The sequence below is a fragment of the Eleutherodactylus coqui genome, chromosome 6, assembly GCF_035609145.1.
Source record: "Eleutherodactylus coqui strain aEleCoq1 chromosome 6, aEleCoq1.hap1, whole genome shotgun sequence".
In the NCBI taxonomy this organism is placed as follows: domain Eukaryota; kingdom Metazoa; phylum Chordata; class Amphibia; order Anura; family Eleutherodactylidae; genus Eleutherodactylus; species Eleutherodactylus coqui.
The window spans coordinates 51795434-51819475 of record NC_089842.1 but is presented as its reverse complement, the minus strand read 5'-3'; the positions used below and the strand labels follow the sequence as shown (position 1 = coordinate 51819475).

The window sequence follows — 24042 nt, the reverse complement described above, 5'->3', positions numbered from 1 at the left end:
GAAGCGAGATTTTATTGACCTTAAGTAGTGGAAACTACCCCACATGACAATTGTTAAGTATTGAGGTCCAATTATACGTGAAAACGTGAGGCTAGAAGGAAAATAAAAGCAGGAGAGGAATTGAGTAGGACCTAACTGTAAAGGTATGAAGTTAGCTCCATTTACAGGAAGTTGTGACAGGTCCTCTTTAAATCTAGAATTATATCTGGCTATGAGTTCACCAGAAGGAACACTTGCAGATCACTTTGTTCCCCTTTAATTTGTGTTCCCTGTAAATATCACATATGCGAACATGATGATTACGCAGCACGTCTATCAGGATTGCACAATAAAACCTGAAGTGATATGTAATTGACATTGCTTTTCTTTAACTCATGACCGAGCTTTCAACATGTTTTACATAAATTAATAGTACAGGCGATTATGAGGAAATTAGTACTTAATCTTATGCTTCTTTGGAATAATGACTGGGAGTATAAAGGTGCTTTTAGATGAGCAGATTATCATTCGAATGAGCGAAAAAACGACTGACGTCATTGCTAGCTCATTCGCTCTCGTCCAGCCTATTTAGACAGGCAGATATATCGTTGGCTTGTCCAAATGAGAAATTGCTCAGAATCATTCAGTCTTTCACATTTGCTGTAGAAGCGAATGAGGAGGACTGAACAATTACCATTTAAACTGAATGATTAGTGAATAAGCCAACAATGATTTTTATGCTTGCATAAAATAAACATCGAACGAAAAGTAAATGATTCTCGTTCAATCGTTGGCTCGCATTTAGACTGAATGATTGTCATTCACATTCACTTTTGCTCGTTTGAACGATTTTTTTCAAAAACTATATCATTCCATCTAAAGGCACATTTAGGGCTCTTTGACATGAACACTGCGATTTTCGGTCATCACGGCCACAGCGCGACCGAAAATCGCAAGTCACAGCCACATCTACCGTTTATGCGGCTGTTCAGACGTAGTATACGGTCGGGCAGAGGGAGAGAGTTTAGCTCTGCTAAACTCCCACCCCCTTCCCTCTCCCTTCTCACCCCTTGTCAGCTGCCAGTAATGGGAGTAGCCTTAGCACACTAGCTCCTGCCCCATCCTGCCCCCTCCCATTGCAGCCACCTGGCAAGGGGCGGAGGGGGGAGGGAAGGGAGAAGGAGTTTAGCAGTCATGCTGCTAAACTACCTCCCTTCTCCAGCAGCTCCCATAGGCTCCTATGGGAGTTTTGAGAGACACTGCCATGTTACAGAACCATCTTTTCCCGCTAGCGTAAAAATGGCCGTCTGGAATGCACATCGTATACGCTATCTTCGCCGGCCAGCCATTTTTACGCATTGGGAATACGCCCATCTAAAATGAAGCGTTGGAAATTGCTGTATATTGTCTGGCCGTGAAAATGGGGCCGATATACGCTCATGTAAATGAAGCCTAATTCACAGCCAACGTGGTAGAGGCATTTTTTTATCTTCCCTACTGAATTATCATGAGCCTAACACTAGTTGAATACTTGTCAGCTCCCCCATATAGCACCGAACCTGAAAACGGGTAGTATTTATGCAACCTTGAATTAAAATGGCCATTTATGACATTTTAGTGATGCTTTCAAATAGAGCAAGGGTGGCTCGGATATTCTGGTAAGTGTATTTAGTATGGTGTGCTTTATCCAGGTTACAGATGGAACACACCAATATATTCTATCCAAATTGGCCTTACCCCTGTTCTCCTTGGAAATGCAACCAAATCTCCTTTTACAGCCCAATTCGAAGGAGAATACCATGAAAATTGGGATTGTTCGCATGTAGGCTAGAATTCAGTGTCCACTGAGTGTGTCACGGATAGAAAAAAATGGACTACTGAAAACAAACCTCATCAAAACTATACTAGTTAGCTGAAACTTGGGAGTCCACACCAGGAGAAAAGAAAGAGGACCACAGCGCAGATCTAAGTGCAGTATTCCAAAAACCATAAAAATGAAAAAACAAAAGTAAATCCTGCCTGAAGGTCTTGGGCTGAACTCAGCAGAACTCCAACCAATGCTTGATGTTTGGGTATTCACCGATTTGCAGGTTCCACCAGCTTCAAGCTGTGATGGACAGGGAGAGGTGTTGTTCCAAATACCTCTACCCCTACTTGGGGTGATACATAGTAAGAAATACACCAACTATGGCACTTCTGCATGGAAGATCAACACTTAAAGCTTCTGAGACCAGAAATATATATCCAACAGTATTTATTGAACTGGCAGAATAATTTACACGTTTCCACCCTCTCAAGGGTCTTCATCAGGTCCTAATTGCAAAAGAGTTCTATCTGTACCACAGTTCAGAATGCTGCATTTATGGAGCATAGAAACTGAGTATTTATTTGCTAGCGCACTTTGCTATCACTTTGTCTCTAATCAATATATAAAAATCGCACCGTAATTCTCATTGCAATCAGTTTGAGATAATGATTTCTTTATGTATTTCCATGTATGCACATAAGGCGCGTAGTCATGTAATCATTTACATGTTCAAACTTTTCTGGCACTTCCTCTGTGAAGAGAACACCCTCCAGCCTTTATAAAGCTGATCACAGCAGCGCTGTGTGGTAATCTCCTTGCATAGCAGTTCAGCAGGTGTACAGACCTAGGTAAGAGGCAATATATAGGAGGGGGGAAAATGTTATGGTTTATGGTTAGAAATATTTTGTCATTGACTCCTTTGTTACATATGTTATTCTTATCTGTAGCATCACGTCATTAATAATGTATTTATGAATTTTCTGTAAAATATATTACATGGGCTTGCAAAATAATGTAGATATAGTAGATTTGATAAAAATGATTATGCAGGCAATGCAAAGTATACAGAGGTGACAGATTTATAGTGTTGATTTATTGAGCATAGTGATCGAAAACAGAATTCAAATCTGACATTTACCCCATTGAGTGACACTCTTGACACTGACGATCCTAGAAGTTCAGGTGCAACTCAATTTATTGGCAGATTGTTTCATCAGTAAATGAATGACAAATTTAATAAAAAAAAACAAAAAAAAAACAGCTTTTTATGACACATGAAAAATCAGATAACATTATTCTAGATAACATTTGGGGCTTATTCACATTTTGAGTTCTGTCCAAACTTAAAAACGGACAGAACTCGGACCCATTAAAGTCAATGCGTGTATTCACACGTGCAATTTTTTACATTTTTTTCTCAGCATCTCCTATTCTGGTCTCATATTCAAGTCAACAGGTGTGTTAAAACAAACAGAATGTGCATGCATGGCATATAAGTACGTTCCGTTTTTTTTTCATGCACCCACTGATTTTAATAGGAGTTTTCAATTACATCAGTTGAGTACTCTGGGGGTTTTTTTATGCACATGAAAAACGGATTGCACTCGGATAACACTCCTGCTTTAAAAATGCAAAAACTGAGCAAAATCTGCTATAAAATGCACATAATAATAATCTTTATTTGTATAGCGCCAACATATTCCACAGCGCTTACATAGACAGGGGGAATACAGAAAGACAAAAGTACAAACATTACAGAACCACGGTTACATAGTATCAGTTGATGGAAACAATAGGGGTGCGGGTCCTGCTCCAACGAGCTTACATACTACAAGTAATGGGGGGATACAAAAGGTAAAGGCCTGGAGATGTGCACGGTATGGCGAGGTGGAGAGTGAGGGATGCTATATACAGACAATGGGATTGTTTAGGTAATGCGGTATGCCTCCCTGAAGAGGTGCGTTTTTAGAGCACGCCTGAAGTTCTGCGAGTCCTGGATTGCTCCAGTAGCCTTTGGTAGTGCGTTCCAGAGGACTGGTGCTGCTCTGGAGAAGTCTTGGAGGCGGGAGTGAGAAGTTTTAATTAGAGGGGCGCGCAGTCTAGTTTCGTTAGCAGAGCAGAGAGCCCGGCCTGGGTGATGGATTGAGATGAGGGAGGCAATATAGGGGGGCGCTGCACTGTGGAGGGCTTTGTGGATGAAGGTAGTAAATTTAAATTGAATACACTGGCAGTGAAATTGGTCATTTTTTCCTTGACCTAAATCGCACTCACTGGTATGAATAAGGCCTTATCCAGAAATCCTGAAAACTATTCAATGTTTAGTATCTTTTAAGTTTACTTTTATGTTATTTTCATCACCCATCTGAATATGTTGTCAGGGTTTTAAAAACCAACTGTGATTTTTTTTGCAATTTGTTCCTAGAGTCTTCAAGCAGTTTTACACTATTGTAATATTCATCACTTGCCAAATAACACATTGCGGATGATTATGATCTGCGTCTTTACATTTTCTCTCTTGTGCCAGGTCCTCTCCAATATGCAGTCTGCGGAAGTAGAGAAGTTTGCCGAGGAAGAGAAGGTTGAAGAAAGCTGGTTTGAATTTTATCAATCCTTCACGGAGTTGTTTGAGTTCTTCTGTGCTAACACCACCATCCATGGCACAATCAGACTGAACTGCTCCAAGAGGAATAAAATGAAGACTGGATTTTGGGTCGTTCTTTACTGTTGCGCCTTTGGGATGCTGTACTGGCAGTTTGGAGATACCTTCAATCAATACTGGTCCTATCCAACTAATATGGCCATTGTACTACAATCTAAGAAAGTGATCTTTCCTGCTGTCACAGTCTGCAATCTGAACCCGTACAGGTATTCAGTTAGTACATGCTAATAAGATGACAGTAGAAACATGAAAAGTTGGAACCTAGATTAGTATGAACTTAACTTATTAGTTATTTACTGCAAGAGGGGCAACTCTGAGAAATTGTTTAGATCTGCAAATGTGAAGAAAGTGCCATGGCCATGACTACTTCATAGGATAAATAAAATGGGTTTTCCAGGACTCTAATATTCATGTCTTTAGGATAGGTCATCAATATCTGATCAGTGGAGTTCCGTGGCTCGGGATCCCTTCTGATCAGCTGTTTGATTGGACTGCGGCACTCGGATGAGTGTTGCAGCCTCTTTTCAGGTTGGTGGAGTCACTTTCATTCATCAAGTGGTCTGTGAGGAGCCCCATTTGCATGAATTGGATCAAGAAGTTACACCTGGCACTGGAGATATGAAATGTATGGTACTGTGTCTGGTATGCAGTGAAGAGTCTACATCTCTCACCGAGTGTCGTGGCTTCTTCAAACAACCGAATGGCGAGCAGTGGAACCCATCAATCAGACATTGATGACCTATCCTAAGTGGAAAACCTCTTTAGGTATAACTTCTGTACACCTCATTGCCTTCATGCTAGTTTTTGCAATTCTATTTTGTTAGAAGAGCGCTCTGAAAATAAGTTGCTCACCAGTTGTATTGTTGACGGGATCATCAGCGATCAACTATAATCTGTGGTTGAACCTAACAACAAGTGCTCAATTTTCCTGTAGTGCCACCATGTGGCATATGCAGCATTACACTTCACTGGTTAATAGATGAGAATCCTGGAAGGGCTTGGTCCTATTTTATCTCAGAATGTCCTTATAGGGTATTTTAAAATGGGCTTTCTAAACCGGACAACCGCTTTATCTTGTGACCCTTAGCTGGCTAAGCTGCTGAATGTCAAAATTCATTGGTTGACCAATTCAGGTATCTCTGAGAACCATATTTTGCCCTCAAGGGCCGGGACTTATAAAAATAGACTAATTGTACTATATACCGGTATTTCCTTGAATGTACAACAAGGAAACAATGTTAATCATCCAATCAATGTTACCATATTCGAGTATGGTGGTTTATTATGCAGGAATGAAAGTCTATGTATAAATCTCATGTACAACCGCAAAACACAGAAAGATCAATTCTAACTATCTGTACAGTTTACATTCATTATCACATGTAGGATATATGCAAATCTTCTATGAGGCATAACAGCTTGTCTGTACTAGAACATGAACTATACTTGTCCGACAAGATAAGTTAAAGGGAAACTTTTATTGTTCCAAAGAAGCTTTTCATGGAAAGCAGTCTAAAGTTATTCAATATTTATAGCAGTAAAGATAACTGTTCTTCTACTTATAGGCTACTGTTACAAGGTGCCTATTAAGATCCCACGTCCGTAGAATATGATATACGTAAACGTCTAGTTTTCCACATTTATTAAATTGGATCTGTATGGATATCGATGTTCAAGATCAGTTTCAGCCTAAGTTGCTTTCTAACAAAAAGAAATGTCATAATAGAGGTTTTCAAGATGGCAGACGGAGTACCTGGTGGAATTTAGCTTGGCAGCGATGGGGGTCAATCAACATTAAAGGGTTTTCCCTACCTTAGTTTGTGATGATATGTCACTTGGAAAAGGCCATCACTTATTGATTGGTCGGGTGCAATTGCTGACAACTCCCAACGACCTCTGAATAGAAGGAGCCACAAAGCTAATTAAAGGGGTTGTACCAAAATTAGAGGTTATAGATAGGGGAAAACTTGCTGATCGGTAGGGGTCTTACCACCAATCTTGAGAACGAAGGTCCCATGTGCCCCTCTGCCTGTCACTACAGGGGTTGCTTCTTTCCCCGCAACGATATCAGGATGAAGAGTGCTGGCCGAGCATGTACAGTCAACACTCCATTCATTTCAATGGGGCTGACAGAAATACTTAAGCGTTTGCCACTTGGCTATCTCCGCAGTCCCATTGAAAGTGAATAGCGAGGTAGCGTGCTTGTGTGACCAGTGCTCTATTTAGTCCCCTCCTCAATGCAGGAGGTGCAGGGACCCTGCAGTGAGGAGGACCCCTGCTCATGAGACCAGTGGGGGTCTCAGAGGGGAGATCCCCACGAACACCAAGCCCTATTATTGGGCTTTTGAACAAAACCCAAATGCGAAGAAGGGACTCTTTTTCTGCTGAACTAAATCCCCAGTTGTCTTAGAGCAGTGTTCCCCAACTCCAGTCCTCAGGGACCGCCAACAGGTCATGTTTTCAGGATTTCCTCAGTGTTGCACAGGTGATGTCATTATTGTTGGTGCTCGGACATTGCCATAGGTGTTCCTACCATAGGATATCCTGAAAACATGACCTGTTGGGGGTCCATGAGGACTGGAGTTAAGAAACACTGATGAAGCTATAAAACTGGGAGAAATATTGACTCTATCCACAACTTTTCAAAAGGATCTGTCACATTTCCTTTCCTCTTGTTTCAGCCTAGTGGCTAGAATACATCTAGTCACAAAGCAATGATCTTAGGATAAAGTATCTGTATTTCCCATTGGGTCCCAAGCCTGTGTTTTAGAGCAAAACTGTTCTTCTGCAGGGCTAAAACACTCTTATGTAAGTGAAGGGTGATCTTTGACCAATTCAAAGGGACCAATAATGTCAGAGTGTCTCCGGTACCCATGTGAAAGTATTAAAATGATCTGTTTTTACAGTTTAGTCCGAAGCTCATAAAAGCGGCGTAAACTAGACTGAACAGTCCTTGATTTTGGGGACTTGTGCATTTCCTGAAGACCATATTTAGTCATTGCATCCACATTCCTTATAGTCTTTTTACACGGGCTGAAAAGCTCACGATTCTTGTTTGCCTGTTGGAATGAGCTGGTGATATCATCACTAGCACGTCCACGCCTGGGCAGCCCATAGCCCATTTAGACTCTTTGACAATCGTGCAGTCCTCGGACACTTATCATTCAGCATTTCACATTCCTTTGAATCGTTTGAATGATTTGCTGAAGGATTCATTCTGTCTAAACAGGGCATTACTCTTATCAATGTAGCAAACGTATACCCACATCACATTATGTATTCATTAGTCAGAATTAAACTTTTGTAATGATTTTCTACTTTTCTACTGCAATAAGCAGTAACCTATGGTGTTATTCCCTATGATTGGACCCCTACACATTTCTTTGTTCTACTTGATACAATAAATCTCCTGTGAATGTGAAGAGAAGAGCTCTGGAACAACGCGTAATTTCTCCATGTTGTGTTCTTGTTTGGTGCATTGTTCAGACAATTCGGCATACCTGGTTGATGTGGCTTCGATACCTCTTGAGTATAACCTAAATTGAAGGATTAGGCCAACACCCATATAATAGCAAGGCACTCTTTCTCAATAGCACTATAATTCTTTTCATGGTTATTCAGTTTCCTACTCAAATATAGGACAGGGTGTTCTTCACTATTTTGTACCTGTGAAAATACTGCCATCGGGCCAGCAGCAGATGTATCTGTTTGCAGAACATATAGTCTGAAGGGATTGATTAGCCTCGGGTGTCCATTTAACCATTTCACTCTGTCTTTTTCTTTGATCAAGTTCGTCAATGCACTGCATGGGAGGCAGAGTTTGAAATAAATCTTATGTAATTTCCAGGAAAGCACAAACCTGCTTCTTATTTATGGCATGCGGCAGGGCCATATTTACAGCTCACGCTGTACTGGCTACTATGCCTTAATATGTCCCCATTAAAGACACAATTAAACTCACTAATTATTACCGTGATTCACTGGTTTCTGAGAAATCCTATTCATAATTAAAGGGGCTGTCCAGTTGTAAACTATTAATGGCCTATCATTAGGATTGGCTATCAATACTAAATTGGAAGGGGTCCTCTGCTGGGGTTCCAAACTGATCAGCTGTTCTCCAAGCAGATGTGCTCATGCGCTGAGCTGATTTCTGCACGAAGCAAACAGCTCCATTATCACTGCAGTGGCCAGGCTTGAAATTACAGGCCATGTTCTCATTCACTTCAGTGGGAACTTTGCCTGTAATTACAAGCCTGGCCACTACAGTGATAACGGAGCTGTCTCCTTTCTGCAAAAATCAGCTTAATGTACAAATGAATCGGCTTGGTGAATAGCAGATTAGCTAGGGTCATGGGTGGCAGAGATCTGTTGATCAACTATTGGTGGCCTATCCTGAGGATACGCCACCAGTAGTTTACAAATGGACAACTCCTTTAATTAGCGGCAGATAAATGTTGCTTTGTAAAAAATGTATAATCAGTCAGTGTGAAGCCACTCCTGGAAAGAAGCTGCCCTAGGCACTGGACCACCAGTGCTTAGGGGTAAATACAGCCCTGGGATGAGGCCAACCTTGGGTGTCCTCAATCTTATTTATTTAGGGCTTTATAAAACTGTGGCCTATTGTATAACCCAAGTACTATATTTCTTTCAATCAAACTGCATCTTTTGGCCATTGGCAGTAAATCCTGCCTCAGTAAAGGCATCAATAACTGCTTGGTTTCCCAACCTGCATTTTGGATGATTAGGTCATAAAGGTAGACTGTTGCAACCACCTGTGGGGTATTCATAACCCTTTGAAAGGTTGCTGGTGCACCATTAAATCCAAATGGCAAACAGCGTAGTGGAACAAGCCATGAGAAGTAGCAAAAACAGTTTTTTTCTTTAGCATTTTTTTAAGTAAGAGGTAATTGCCAGAACCCTTTAGTTAAATCTAGGGTTGTTATATACTTCTGTACTAGGCTTAGGGTCACACTTGATACTTATTTCATCATATACAGACAGTATAGTAGAATAGTCCTATTTTCCCACAATTTCCAAAAATTTGAGAAATCTTGCCGACAGCTATTTTTCCTGACTCCTCATGGAAAACACATGATCAGCCAAGAGTTCATGTGTTTTTCATGAGGACAGTGGAGAAAACGCAGTCAGAAACATTTGTTGGCAGCTTGTCTCAAGAAAGATCATAAGGATCGGGCATAAAAATTCAACATGCCTGATCCTTCTTTTCCCGACATCATATATCGGAAGAAGCTAGGACTCCAAACACATCTAACAGGCAGCCGAATCAGGGAATGCAGATGACTTTTGTCTTTATATATTGATCTCAATGATAAAACAGCATGGAGTAAGATCTTACGCTTTCCTCCTTGTGTGTATTGGACACATTGGACACATTTAGAGCTTCACCAGACAGTGCACTGTTTAGTTGACATGGTGCATGGCTGAGTGAGAAGGATGAGTGGCGTAAAATGTAATATGCGCCAAAATTTTGGTACAAAATATTGGTGCCAATAAACTATCCAGTAGGTGGTGTAAAATAAGACAACTGTGTCTACAGGTCTCGCAAGATGCACCAAATCTATCACAGAGTGTCAACCGATATGATAAGTTTGGCACATCTTCAGGCTGTCTGGCCTAAGTTTACACTGTCTAAATATACTGGACAGGCTTAGTAAATCTTCCCCACTGTGTGTAAACTGTACATGTTGTCCTGGCTTAGCAATGCCAACCCAAGTACATCCCACTATGCTGATAATGGTCTGAGTTGGGCTATTTTCACATCTGCGTCGGAGGCTCCATTCAGAGCCTCCGGCGACGTTCTGGCAAGAAATGCTGGAGAAAAAAGGACTGCATGCCGGAAAGGCACAGGAACATTATAGTCAATGGGGTCTGTTCGGCACCATTCGGCTCCATTAGGAGATGGATGCGTTAATTCAGGGGATTCCATTTTCCTGTTCCCATAACAGAGCAGGGAAACAGAATCCATAGCGGGGATATGAATTTAGCCTAACCTGTAAAGGGAAATTGTTTTACAGTACAGTATGTATTAAAGGGATTCTGCCATCAGGATCACGGCCAGCACCCAGGTCAGAGAAGTTTGTTACGCCTTTGGAAGTTTTATTCTGAAACACTGCAATGTTTCAGGATAAACTTACTTTGAAGTTTGGCTTGGACCTGAGCTCCAAGTCATGGGAGTGGGCTGTGCCAGTCTCTTCCTGCCGACTGGATGCAGAGTGACAGCTCTCTCCCTGTTTGGGTGTAGGGAGTTATGCTCTGCATGCAGCGGGCAGGAAGAGGACAGCGCAGACCGCCCATGTGACTCACACCTCCAAGTTAAATTTCAAATAAAACATCCACGGGGGGAATAGGCATCCCTAGCCCCGATTCACTCTGCCAGTGATTCGGCCAGCATGAACCTGATGACAGAATCCCTTTAATATAATTGAATCTCAACAATGCTCCATGTACTGTGATCTTGATGGAAGAAACAGACCAAGGCATGTCCTTAAGAGCTTTATAAGCAATACATTGTGCCATGCTTGTTGCTGAGCAGATCTGTGATGTCTCCATCTAGGTTTGGCCAGGTTAATGAGTATCTCAACCAGCTGGATGATTTTGCAAAAGAAACATTGAGCACTTTGGATGGTTACAGTATTTCCCGGCAATTAAACGAGGACACCGAGGTTGTTGATCTTGAAGACATCATGATGAATAATACATCTACGAAAGAGACTTTTCGATTAGACAAAACAATAACTCTGACAAAAATCGACGCAAAGGATGGAAGTAGGCAAAAAGTGGGATTTAAGCTGGTAAGAGACTGTATCACATCTGCTCATAAAATTCTACTGTTTGTGACCAGCAGTAGCGCCAGGGATATCTGTAATGTAATGGCAATAATACACAGGGCACATAACTGCAGCCTTAAGGGAGCTCAGCTGTGCTCTTAAAGGACCAGCACTCAAGTTTTAAAAGTGTCCTCTACCAGTCTCAACTGTTCTCTGGCTATATCAGGTATCCTCCCACTATGGAGGTTTTTGAGGGGCTGTCTTCTCAAGGTGCACTTTTCAAGTTTGGTCTAACTTCCCAATTTCCTGACATTTGACTATTTGTGACTTTGCTTCTGTATTCGCTCTTGACCTCAGCTTGTTGCTCTGACTATGCTTCTGCTCATAACCTGCCCTCACCTCTTGCTGAATTACTGTATTGATACTGTTCTCCATGACCAAACCCATGGCTTTCTTCCTCATGCTGAAGTGTGCTGCTTGCCCTGCCCTGGACAGTCTGACTGCACTCTAGTTCATACCCTCAGGTACCATGCCTAAGCCTATAGTAGTGTCAGCTGAAACAGTACTGGGACCATATCTTGGGTTATGGCCTGGTAGACTCCACAGCAAAGCCCACACCCCAGTTGGTGGAGTTTAAGGGTAAAGACCGGGGTACCTCAGGTGTCACCTCCGAATCTGGCCCCAAATCAAACCAGTCTATAGCTCAATGGATCCATATCTTCTTATCCTAAAACAAACACTTTATTTCATCAATCAGTGGGGGTCTCAGCACTCAGATCCCCACCAATCAAAATTTTTGACATGTCTCTGTGAAATGTCAAACGTTTTACGAAAATGTGACTACTCTTTAAGTTCAGTCGGATGTCCACTGCACTCCATTGTCAGACATGTGGACTAAAATCTGAGCTATCCTCATCAGTTCCATTATTTGCCTATTTTTCCAAAGGAAGAATAATGGGACCAACTGTTTAAAGGTGTTATATGACTGCTTTCTTCTAAAAACAGCTTCACTCTTGTCCATGGTCCATCGGCAGTGTATAGCATGTATGTGAGCTCATTTACAAAATATACAATGATATTCACTTATTTCAGAAGTCTATATTTTCCAAATGTCAAAAAAGGCAAACATGGTCTATAGCCTACTGAGGTCTACTGGTTTATTAGAAATGATAGTACACTGTCTAATGAGACCTCATTATCCAACTCTATTGCATTGTTTGGTGTTTATCATATAGCTTATACCTACCTCAGTACTATAGTCCATATCCTGCCTTAAGTGTCACCCGCCTGGAACTCATCAAACCCTTAAACCAAATCTTTTCAGCAATTTAGGACTCTAATGAAGTAAAGGTTAACTTTTCTGGGCTGTACTTTCCGATCTATCTTTTACTGTGGGTTGACAGGAAATCTATAGAAAATTTACATTTCTTATGTATTCTGTTCTGACTTTTCATACAAAATGTTCAAATTTAAAGGGGTTGCCAATGAATAGAGAAAAAGGGTTCCCCCCCCCCCCCCCCCCCCCCCCCCCCCCCCCCCAGGAACATACCTGTTCTTGTCTATCATATTTCACAGCTTGATGGCCATATCTGATCAGATCTGGGGTGACATCATGGCATCAGCCCCAGCCCACGTAATCCACATCTCAGGCATGCTCAGTATCATTTCGATGCTAGATGTCGACATGAACACTTCTCTTTGTGGATGGATTAGTCAGCTGGAAGGCGTGTATCACAGCCGGCCAATTAGCCCCTGTCTGTACATACAGTATTTATCCCAGATCCTCCTATTGGAAGATGCCAGTTATGCTTCTAGTCTTATGGTAATTTCTGGTTACATTGGCAGCTCCTGTCTTGCTCTATTGTCAGATAAATCTGTTTAGTATATAGCATATTCTGGGGTGCTGTGATTCCTGACTATATTGCTATCGTATTTTATAGTTCATTGTGTGCAAACCTTCATCTAAAGTGTATTCCTTGTTACTCTCTGTAGCTCAAATAGCCCTGTGTTCCAACAAGGCAGAGTCGGGGTCGCTCTCATCAGGGCAAGTGCCCCGCGTTTAGGCAAGGTCTCATTGCATTATTACTTAGGGTCAGATTTCCTGTGTCCACATGCTTTGTTTCATTGTTCTTATTTTGTGTTTTCCGCATTAAAATATTGTGTGTATATCCATCCTTTTGAACAAATGATTACATCCGTACAGGTCGGACATAACATATATGTGTAGTATGGTAGCTAAGTTGCAATACTACACACAGTGCATAGATAAGAGTGGCGCTCTTTCAAGAAAAAAGCAGCTATGTTTTTTTAATCTCATACAACCTCTTTAAATGGATCCCAGCTCGTGCCTTGGAGGCTTGGACAGTGGTCACCATTGTGTTGTCTAGTAACAAAGCATATTTATATATAATAACATAAAAATAAAGCCTTGAATCAATACACTTATATCAGTCAGTGTCATCGAATGTCACATTACCTCTCCTGTATGTTCTCCTTTAATAGTGCGATGCTTCTGGAAAAGATTGCAATGTCCAGTCATTCTGGTCAGCAGTGGATGCATTTCATGAGTGGTACAAGTTCCATTTTATGAACATCATGTCTGAAATCCCCTTGGTGCTTCCGATACCGGAAAAGTTGATGAAGCAGTTTATTTTGACCTGTGATTTCAATGGAGCCAAGTGCGACAGGTTTGTTCCCCAAATACCTAAGCTGATTAATTCCTTGATGTACAAAATGTTTATAGAGGTCAGAGATTCCTTTGTCGGCGAATTACCTTTTTCCTCTGATAAATACATAGATAAGGATTTACTAAGTTAAAAGCCACAGAATTATAGCTTCAGTTGCACCAAAAAACTGACGTAGAAGGGGATGTGATTTCATAGAATCATAGTTAGAAGGGACCTCCAAGGTCATCGGATCCAACCCCCTGCTCAATGCAGGATCACTAAATCATCCCAGACAGATGTCTATCCATATAATAATAGAATGGTGGAGTTGGAAGGACCTCCAGGGTCATTGGGTCAAACCCCCTGCTCAATGCAGGATCACTAAATCATCCCAGACAGATCTGTATCTATCGAATCATAGAATAGTAGAGTTGGAAGGGACTTCCAGGGTGATCAGGTCCAACCCCCTGCTCAGTTCAGGATTTACTAAATCATCCCAGACAGATGTGTATCCATTGAATCATAGAATGGTAGAGTTGGAAGGGACCTCCAGGGTCATCGGGTCCAACCCCCTGCTCAGTGCAGGATCACTAAATCATCCCAGACAGATGTGTATCCATTGAATCATAGAATGGTAGAGCTGGAAGGGACCACCAGGGTCATTGGGTCCGAACCCTTGCTCCATGCAGGATCACTAAATCATCCCAGACAGATGTCTATCCATATAATCATAGAATCGTAGAGTTGGAAGGGACCTCCAGGGTCATCGGGTCCAACCCCCTTCTCAATGCAGTATCACTAAATCATCCCAGACAGATGTGTATCCATCGAATCATAGAATCATAGAGTTGGAAGGGACCTCCAGGGTCATCGGGCACCAAGACTGGCCCAAAGTTAGTCAATTAATAGTTGGTGTCAAGTTAATCAAAGGTGTCTAAAGCTGCAGCAAATTTATCATCCAGCATAAGCCACTGTGATAAATTTGCCACATCTTTAGATTGTCTTCATTCACCACAAGGAGAGCTTAGGAGATAACTGCTTACTCTTGTAGTGGCTGCATGAAGTCAGTATTTTATAATACTTAAAGTGGCTGCGAAAAGATAGGAAAATTAATCATTACCCACCTGTTAAATCCTCCACCGCTCCAGTGGTTCCTGACAATCTTTTTTTTTACTTTGCTGTCGCAATGGCATGCTGAGCAATATATCCACTGACTGCTGCAATAAATCATTGGCCTTAGTGTTGCGGTTCAAGGTATGGCGACACAAGATTCAGGATACAATGCAGCAGAAGGAGTAACCAAATATACAATATTTATTTCACAACACAGAAATAAAAGTGAACAGTGGGATAGCAATGAGTAAACAACGGAATTTTTACCTTCAATTATTTAGACACAATCTACTGTTAATGAAAACATAGTAATACATATCCTCTGAGCAATATCAATAACTCTTTGCTATTACCAATACAGTCTCATAGAAATACAGATCACAGAACCAAATACAGTTTCTCTTTGTCAACTCTTTCACCTCTAAGGTCACTTTCTACTTCTGCTTGCAAAATATCTCAGTCCAAAAATTAGACTTCCCCACTGATTCAAATGACACTCAAGTGCTTAAACATCACCCAATATAACCTAATGGCTCAGTCTCTTTCTCCAAATGCAATTAGAAACCATTATATTAGGCCTGCTGGGTGATTATTACCTGTCTTTATCCATGTGCACACCTATATGACTTGTGGAGGCCGGCCTCACTTACAGCTCGATGCATGGGGGGTCACAGTTTCTACAGATCCGAGCTCTTCTGAAGAACTGCCCGGGGTCAGGAGCACTACTCTCCGCTTATCTCAGTCTCCCTGCCAAGGCTAATAGACCCTTCCAGGTCCAGGGCCATTGCTTCTCCCTCCTCTCTTAAACAGAAACTTAGTAAATAAAAACTGTGGCAGCCGCTGACTAGAGCAGGGGGATTTAACAGTTGAGCACTTGTTATTTCATCACATTCCCTACTCTTTATTTATTTATTTATTTTGCTCATTTATATAGCGCATACATATTCCACAGCACTGTACATCTCTTGATATGGGGGCTTAAAATGTATATCCACTTATTAGCATGTTTTTTGAGTGTGGGAGGACACCGGTGGAGTGCCTAGGAGAAACCCACATAAACACTGGCAGAACATACCAACTCCATGCAGATGTTGTCTTTAGTTGGATTTGAACCAGGGACTCCAGCCTTACACAGCAGCAGTGCTAGCCACTGGTTTGTTTGCTGGTCTTAATATTATCATCATTGATGCACAATGTGCATAATATATATTAGGCACATCTTGGCTCCTCCGTATGCCCACACAGAAATCTATGCCAGCTAGGAGCTGGGGTGGATGAGTACTATAGTTTGTGTCAGTTCTTGGCATAAATTATTCATAAACGTGTCGGTTCAGGGAAGTCACACCCTCTCCAGACAAGCCACACACTCTTTTCAGGAACGCTGCACAGAGCGGTGTACTTTTCAAAAAGTCACAAACATTTTGCGCAAGTAGGTCTTTTTTACACCAGAAAGACTTATGATAAATCTTCTCCCAGCCAAAAGCTGATCGCAAGACATCAACTTATTGTTGGTGGATACTTCAGATGGTCAAGCATTGCCTATACAATACAACCCCTTTAAATGATAATCAAAAGGGGTATTTACATCTCACACATGTATAGCATATTCTTTGGCTATGCCAAAAACTTTTGATAAATGCTGGTTCCATCTCAGGAATCTGCATCTTTCTCCAAAATGAAGGTCCCCTGACTTTGTCCCAGCTCAACTCCACAGCCACCGATGGTCAGGATTAAGGAAGCAGCCAAATTGGAACTGGAAAATGAATGGGAGTTATAGAAACAGTGTAGCACAGGCAGTTCAGGTGATCTAGAGAGCTACTGTATATCAGGCATCTCAGAAACTGTATGTAAGTGAGGTTGGCCGCAATTCTAAAAGAAAGACTAAGGGTGGGTTCACATCTGTGTTGGAACCTCAAGTCGGAGGTTCCGTCTTAGATCTGGCACAAAATACCAGATCTACATGCAGCCCTTTTTTCCAGTAAAATGTTGGGCAGCTGAGCAGAAACTGAACAGACTCCATTATAGTCAATGGGGTCCGCTCAGCACTGTTCAGATCCGTCATGGACCGCCTTCGGCCAGGGGATTCTCCTTTTCCAGCTTCCCAAATCCCTACCGCAGATGTGAAACCACCCTATTTGCATCTAAGGATTCATCACATATTTGTTGGACGCACAGTGAGGAAACAATGTAAATCACACAATCAATGTTACAATATACATGCTTCCAGAGTATATGATGGTTTGTAGACAGGAACAAAGTTCTATGTCAAATCTCAAGTACATTAGCAAAGCACAGATCAGTTCTATCTTCATGGCCTACTTTTATGGCCACGTGCAGGTTATTTGCCAGTCTTTCAAGGGTTTATGAGGCATAAAACCCTGTCTGTACTGGAACATGAGCTACGTGCGACCCATAAGATAAGCTAAAAGGAAACTTTTGTTCCAAATAACTTGTCTTTGAAAAGCAACATGAGATAATTCAATATTGACCGCCACAAAGAACTCTTTTGTGCTATTTATAGGCAACTAATTCAAGGTCTCTACAGTGGTGCTTGAAAGTTTGTGAACCCTTGAGAATTTTCAACATTTCTGCTTATATTTAACCTAAAACTACATCAGATTTTTACACAAGTCCTACAAGTAGATAAGAAGAACCACATCAAACAAATGAATAAAAAATATGACATTTATTTATTAAGGAAAATGATCCAATATCACAGGTCTGTGAGTGACGAAAGTATGTGAACCTTTGCTTTCAGTATCTGGTGTGACTCCCTTCTGCGGCAATAAGTACATCTAAACATTTCTGGTAATTGTTGACTAGTCCTGATCATCAGCTTGGAGAAATTTTAGCTCATTCCTCCATACAAAACAGCTGCTTTTCTTTAATGTTGCTGGGTTTCCCCTCATGAGTTGCTCACTTCAGGTCCTTCCACAACATTTCTTCAGGATTAAGGTCAGGACTAGAGATGAGCGAGCATACTCGCTAAGGGCAATTGCTCGATCGAGCATTGTCCTTAGCGAGTGCCTGCCCGCTCGAGAGAAAAGGTTCGGCTGCCGGTGCGGGTAACAGGTGAGTTGCAGCAGTGAGCAGGGGGAGCGGGGGGGGGGAGGGAGAGGGAGAGAGAGATCTCCCCTCTCCCCTCCGTTCCTCCCCGCTCTCCCCCGCCGCTCCCTGCCCGCCGCCGGCAGCCGAACCTTTTCTCTCGAGCGGCCAGGTACTCGCTAAGGGCAATGCTCGCTCGAGCAATTGCCCTTAGCGAGTATGCTTGCTCATCACTAGTCAGGACTTTGACGTGGCCATTGCAAAACTTTAACTTTATTCTTCCATAACCATTCTCTTATAGAACGACTTGTATGCTTCTGGTCGCTGTCTTGCTGCATGACCCACGTTCTCTTGAGAATCATCTCACAGATAGGATGTCCTCATAATTTCCTGTAGAATTCACTGGTATAATTCTAAATTCATTGTTCCATCAATGATGGAAAGCCATGCTGGAACAGATGCAGCAAAACAGGCCCAAACCATGATACCACCACCACTGTGTTTGACAGATGATAGATGGTTTCTACGCTGTGGTAGTGTTTTTCTTCCTCCAAACATAAAACTTCTCATTTAAGCTATTAAGCCATTTTAGTCTAATCCATCCACAAAATATTGCTAGAATAGTCTTCTGGCTTGCCCAGGTGATCTTTAGTAAACTGCAGCCAGACAGTAATGCTCTTTTTGGAGAGCAGTGGCTTTCTCCTTGCAATCCCGCCATGCACACCATTGTTGTTCAGTGTCTTCCTGATGGTTGACTCATTAACACTAGCTAAGGTGAACAAGACCCTTTGGTTCCTTTGTAATCTCGCGGACAATTATATACCTTGCTCTTGGCATGATCTTTGTTAGTTGACCATTCCTGAAGAGGGTAGTAATGGTCTTGAATTTCATTCATTCGTACGCAATCTATCTAACTGTTAATTGGTGGAGTCCAAACTCTTTAGAAATGGTTTTAGAACCTTTTCCAGCCTGATAAGCATCAAAAACTCTTCTTCTGAGGTCCTCAGAAATCACCTTTATTTATGCCATAATATGCTTCAACAAACGTGTTGTGAAGATCAGACTTTGATAGATTCCTTTAAATGAAACAGATATCTTCCTCACACCTGATTGCCATCCCACTAATTGAAAACACCTGACTCTTAATTTTATCTTCACATTATCTAGGTATACTTCAGGTTCACTTACTTTCGCCACTCACAGGCATGTCATATTGAATCCTTTAAAAAAAATCACAGGCTTCCAGTTTTTGAGTTGGTAATAGCGCCAATAGATGTAACACAAATATATGAAAAGCTAGATGTTAAACAAGTATATGAACACAAATGTTCAGGAAATAAGATGTAACAACACCCCAGATGAAACAACTTGACCAGAAACACCTTCAGAAAGGGTATAACCAGCATCCTCTGTGGGGAGGAGCAAGAATAAATGTGTACAAAGTAAAGCTGATTGGCCAGCTGGGACACATACCTCCCAGCCAACCAATCAATGCACACATCAACAGAAATGTGTCCCCATCGGTATCAGCACCAAAATCAAACTGAGCATGTGCCAGTATGAGGATCACGTGGGCGGGGATGCTGTTACATCATCCCGGACCCAATCCTTGGATACAGCCGGTCAGCCACGACAGTATGGTTTTAAAGGATAATAGGCAGCAGATTTTTTTCTCTCATGTTATTAAAATTGGTGGTCAAAGACACTGATGACAGAACTAGATGTTATACTGACTTTGTTCGTTCTTATATTGTGTTCTTTTATCATTCCTTTTTATTCCTCAATAGTTATTACTCCCATTTTCACCATCCAACCTACGGCTCCTGCATTACTATAAATGGAGACATGAATAATAGCAACCTTTGGACAGCAATAAAGCCTGGAAAGATGTTCGGTAGGTGTTTCTAGAAGAATAAAGTCTACATTTACATAATCATAGCTTAAAAGGGTCGGCCTGGCCCATCACAGTACTAGGGGATCCTGCAGTTGGCATAGATACCTGTGGAGTCCCCAAAAGAACTACCAGAAGACAACCCCATTGGGCATTGATTTCAGAGTCAGTCATTTGTCACTAGGGTCTATTACTATGGGATGATTTACAAATAACCTATCAGACCTTATTGGTGACATGTCTTTGTGTACAAAGATAGCAAACAAGATTATATGTTGTATAGCCGTAGGATGGGGTCAAGGAAGCCCAGTCCAGCGCTGGCAAATATTGTCTAAAAATAAAAATAGGCAGAGCACCTCATGGGATAGACATAGGCTGCAGTAAGTGCTTCTTTTGGTAAGTTAGCATCCAGTCAGGTTCTGATGTTGTATTTATGGACTGAACTTGATTCTGGTGCTGGATCTATGTTATGAGTTTTGTTCTGGTGCAGTATTTACGTGATGAGCTTGGCTCTGCTGCTGTATTTATATTATGAGCTAGGTTCTGCTGCTCTATTTATGTACTGAGCTTGGCATTGCTGCTTTTTTATTATATGAGCTTGGTTCTGTTTTGATATACTGAGCTTTGTTCTGTTGCTGTATTTATGTACTGAGCTTGGTTCTGGTGCTAGACTTATATTATCACCTTTGTTCTGGTACAGTATTTATTTCCTGAGCTGCTCTGGTGTGATTATGCTGCTATCTTGTTGCTTTCTGCACAAGCAGAATACAAGCAGACTGCTTATCAGTGCAATATATATGTATTTTCCTTTTCATCGGGGCGTTGCCAAAAAGAATTATGTACAAGGTGCCATCTAACCTAAGGCTGGCACTGCATAGGCTATAAGCTGAGGATGGTGATTGATGGACAAGTCTCATGAGATTCGTAGGTATATTTTTCCTCCTTCCTATGTGTAGGCTTCTGATCCCTCCCTTTCTATAAAAGTAGTTTAAGAAATGGGTCATTCTGCAGAGATTTTTCAATATGCAAGTCCCAGGATGTGCATGACCAGCTTTATTGTGCAATTTTATATGCAAAACTTATTTCTAAGTTTCTTACACTCTTAGGTTTGTCCATCACGCTCCACACGGACCAGAACGACAATATGCCCATTTTGTCTAGTGCAGCAGGGGCTAAGGTCATGATTCACAACCCTAAACAGTCTCCACTGGCAGAACATCAAGGATTTGATATACGGCCGGGGACCGAGACTTCAATCAGTGTTAGAGAGGTTAGTGAATAAACTAGATTATGTTCTAAAAAAAGTTAACTTTTGTAGAATGTTTGTGACTTCTTAAGACTAGATTCACAAATATGGTCTTAAAGTATTCCCATCTGGGCCGACAACCCTGTCCCGCTCTCATCCTACTGGCCACCGCATCCAGGCTCCCACAGACGGATCAGTTTTATAGAAACAACCGAGCACCATATGCAGCATTGTTTCCTGTATCTTCCATAGAAGTGAATGGGAGTTACAGAGTTACTCTGTTTCCATAACTTGTGAAATGTGGAAACAGTGTAGCAACTTGCTCTTCTATGCTGTTTACATAAGGCTTTGTTCACATCTGTGTTAGGGGCAGGGGCGTAACTATAGAGGGTGCAGGGGATGTGGTTGTACCCGGGCCCAGGAGCCTTAGGGGGCCCATAAGGCCACTCTTCTCCATATAGGGAGCCCAGTACTATGAATAAAGCATTATAGTTGGGGGCTCCGTTCCAGGTTTTGCATTGGGGCTGCAAGTTACGCCTCTGGTTAGGGGGTTCTGTTTACCTGCTTATGGGAGAACGAAAATGGAATCCCCTGGCTGAACAGATCCCCTCTATTACTATGGGAGTGTATTCAAACAGGCAAGTTTCACGCATGAGTTCTCTCCTATAGTAATGCTGCGAATTTGAAAACTTGGTGCATGTCCAATTTTGGGGGGAGATTCCTCATAAAGAATTGCCCATTATTTTGTACAGGATCTTTAAATGCGATGCAATTTTTTGCCATTGAAAACTATTGGAAGCGATTGCAATCTTTTCATGCGTGTGAAAATCGCAAGTACAAAGATGTGAGGCAATGCGTTTTTTTAAGCGGGTTTTACAAGCACTGTATCAGTCAGAATTTTTCCGATTGCTATCACATTTGCCCGTGTGAATGCACCCTAATGGGATTCATTCGGTTCCTGTCACCCTGTCTGAGCCTCCTGCACAGATGTGCACACAACCTAATTGTTATTCACTTCTGGAAGTTCCACCGTTTCCGTAAACATGGTTACTTCTGGGAACCTGAATGGGACGATACCAGGGGCCCCTTATTCTAGAGGTAGGTGCAGATCCAAGAGGTGGGACCTGAATCTATTAGGTATTTATGGCATATCCTGTTGATATGAGATAGATAATCTCTATAAAGGAGTTGTCCAACATTTTAAATTAATGACCATTACTGTAGGGTATAAAATGTGATTGTTCTCAGTATGAGAAATTAAGTAATCTTGTAGATATGATACCTTTTAATAGCTAATAATGACTTATAATGGAACAAGTACATGTTTTGTTCCATTATAAGCCTGAGGAAGGACCCTACGCCAGTCCAAAAGCTCGCTATAACATCATGTATTTTTATTAGCCATTAAAAGCTATCATATCTACAAGGTTACTTGGTTTCCTTTACTAAGAACCATCACATTTTGCTCTATTGACTAACACCATACCAACCCTTTTTTCATTTTACTGTAAGGGTACATGCACATGGGTGAGAGAAAAGTTACGCCTGTAATTCTCGGGTGCAACTTGCATCGACAAGCACTCAGACATACACCCATTCAAAAGAATGGGTGCTATTCTATTTCTGTCCGATTTTTCGACCAATTTTTCGGTCCAAGAGAACGTGCTCTTGTGCATGCACCCTAAGAGTCCAACCGCTGGGATTCATTCCAATCAGCAGCATGCAGAGGTAATGGTACTTGCTGGACCCTCATGTTCATATGTTGATGGTCCATCCTTAGGAAAAGTTCAGAAAAATCCCTTTAAAGTGATATAACCTTCCCTATGGAAATCCTGTGCATAACTGAAGCTGTTCCTTATGTATTAAAGGGATTTTGTCAAGCTGTACATTTATCCTCATCCACAAGATAGGGGATAACTTTATGATCAGTGGGGGTCAGACCATTGGGAACCCCACTGATCCGAAGAGCAGAGGACCCAAAGGACTCCTCACGAGGAGATGGCCCATGTGCGTCGCCATCCCATTCATTTTAATTGGAGTTTTGTAAATTGCTGAATTGTATGCCAGTCCTCTTCTCCATCCATGTGGGGACTTTTGGGACCTCCATTCTTCAGAATGAGGGGGTCCCAACAGTCAGATCCCTACCGATCATAAACTTATCTCCCAACCTGTGTATAGAGGATAACTTTATAACTTGGCACAACGCTTAACATTATAATTATTAGTGCTTACTTACACATATTCCGGGGTGTTGTACACTGTCACACATCTTCTATGTTGCCTATTTACAGTCTATATATAAATGAGTTGATAACAGTGACGTCTACAGACGAGACAATGGTACTACAGCTCACTGAGAAAACATAAAATCGGCTTGTAGGCTGCATTTTATCAAGTTTCTCTTCTTTTTTCATAGATATCAACAACAACATGTTAACAAAGATGCACATTCACATTTAGTTAATATTATTTATGACTCTACTGCATTACCAGGGCCACAGCGCTGCCCATCCTTATAATGCACTTAATGACTGAGGATAATTCATGTGCTACTATGTTTTGTATAGTAAATATAATCAACTTTTGTATTTTGGCGCAGGATCAGGTGAAACTATTGGGAGCACCATATAGTGAATGCACCTCAGATGGGAGCAACTTAGATTTCCAACTGCTGTACAATTCGTCCTACACACAACAGGTAAACTCCGCTCATCTGCAGGTCATAGGTTATCCAGAAGTGTCGATCAATCCTAAATGTTACCCCAAAGATCAACATGCACAGTTTATGTATAGCGGGTCCATCATAGCCTGAGAGAGTGAATGAATAAGGGAATCAAGAACAATGTAG

The 24042-nt window shown here is 41.6% G+C and overlaps 1 protein-coding gene across 1 annotated transcript in view; it reads left to right on the top strand.

Annotated features, from left to right (window-relative positions):
- Nucleotides 1–2616: 2616 nt before the first annotated feature.
- Nucleotides 2617–24042, top strand: part of SCNN1D (sodium channel epithelial 1 subunit delta) — a 36081-nt gene continuing 14655 nt past the window's right edge. The window contains exons 1-7 of the mRNA XM_066572698.1: nt 2617–2634; nt 4311–4651; nt 11020–11257; nt 13736–13920; nt 19845–19951; nt 21055–21218; nt 23794–23892. Of these exons, the coding sequence (XP_066428795.1) occupies nt 4323–4651; nt 11020–11257; nt 13736–13920; nt 19845–19951; nt 21055–21218; nt 23794–23892 (1122 nt within the window). The 5' untranslated portion in view covers nt 2617–2634; nt 4311–4322. The remainder of the gene's footprint in view (nt 2635–4310; nt 4652–11019; nt 11258–13735; nt 13921–19844; nt 19952–21054; nt 21219–23793; nt 23893–24042) is intronic.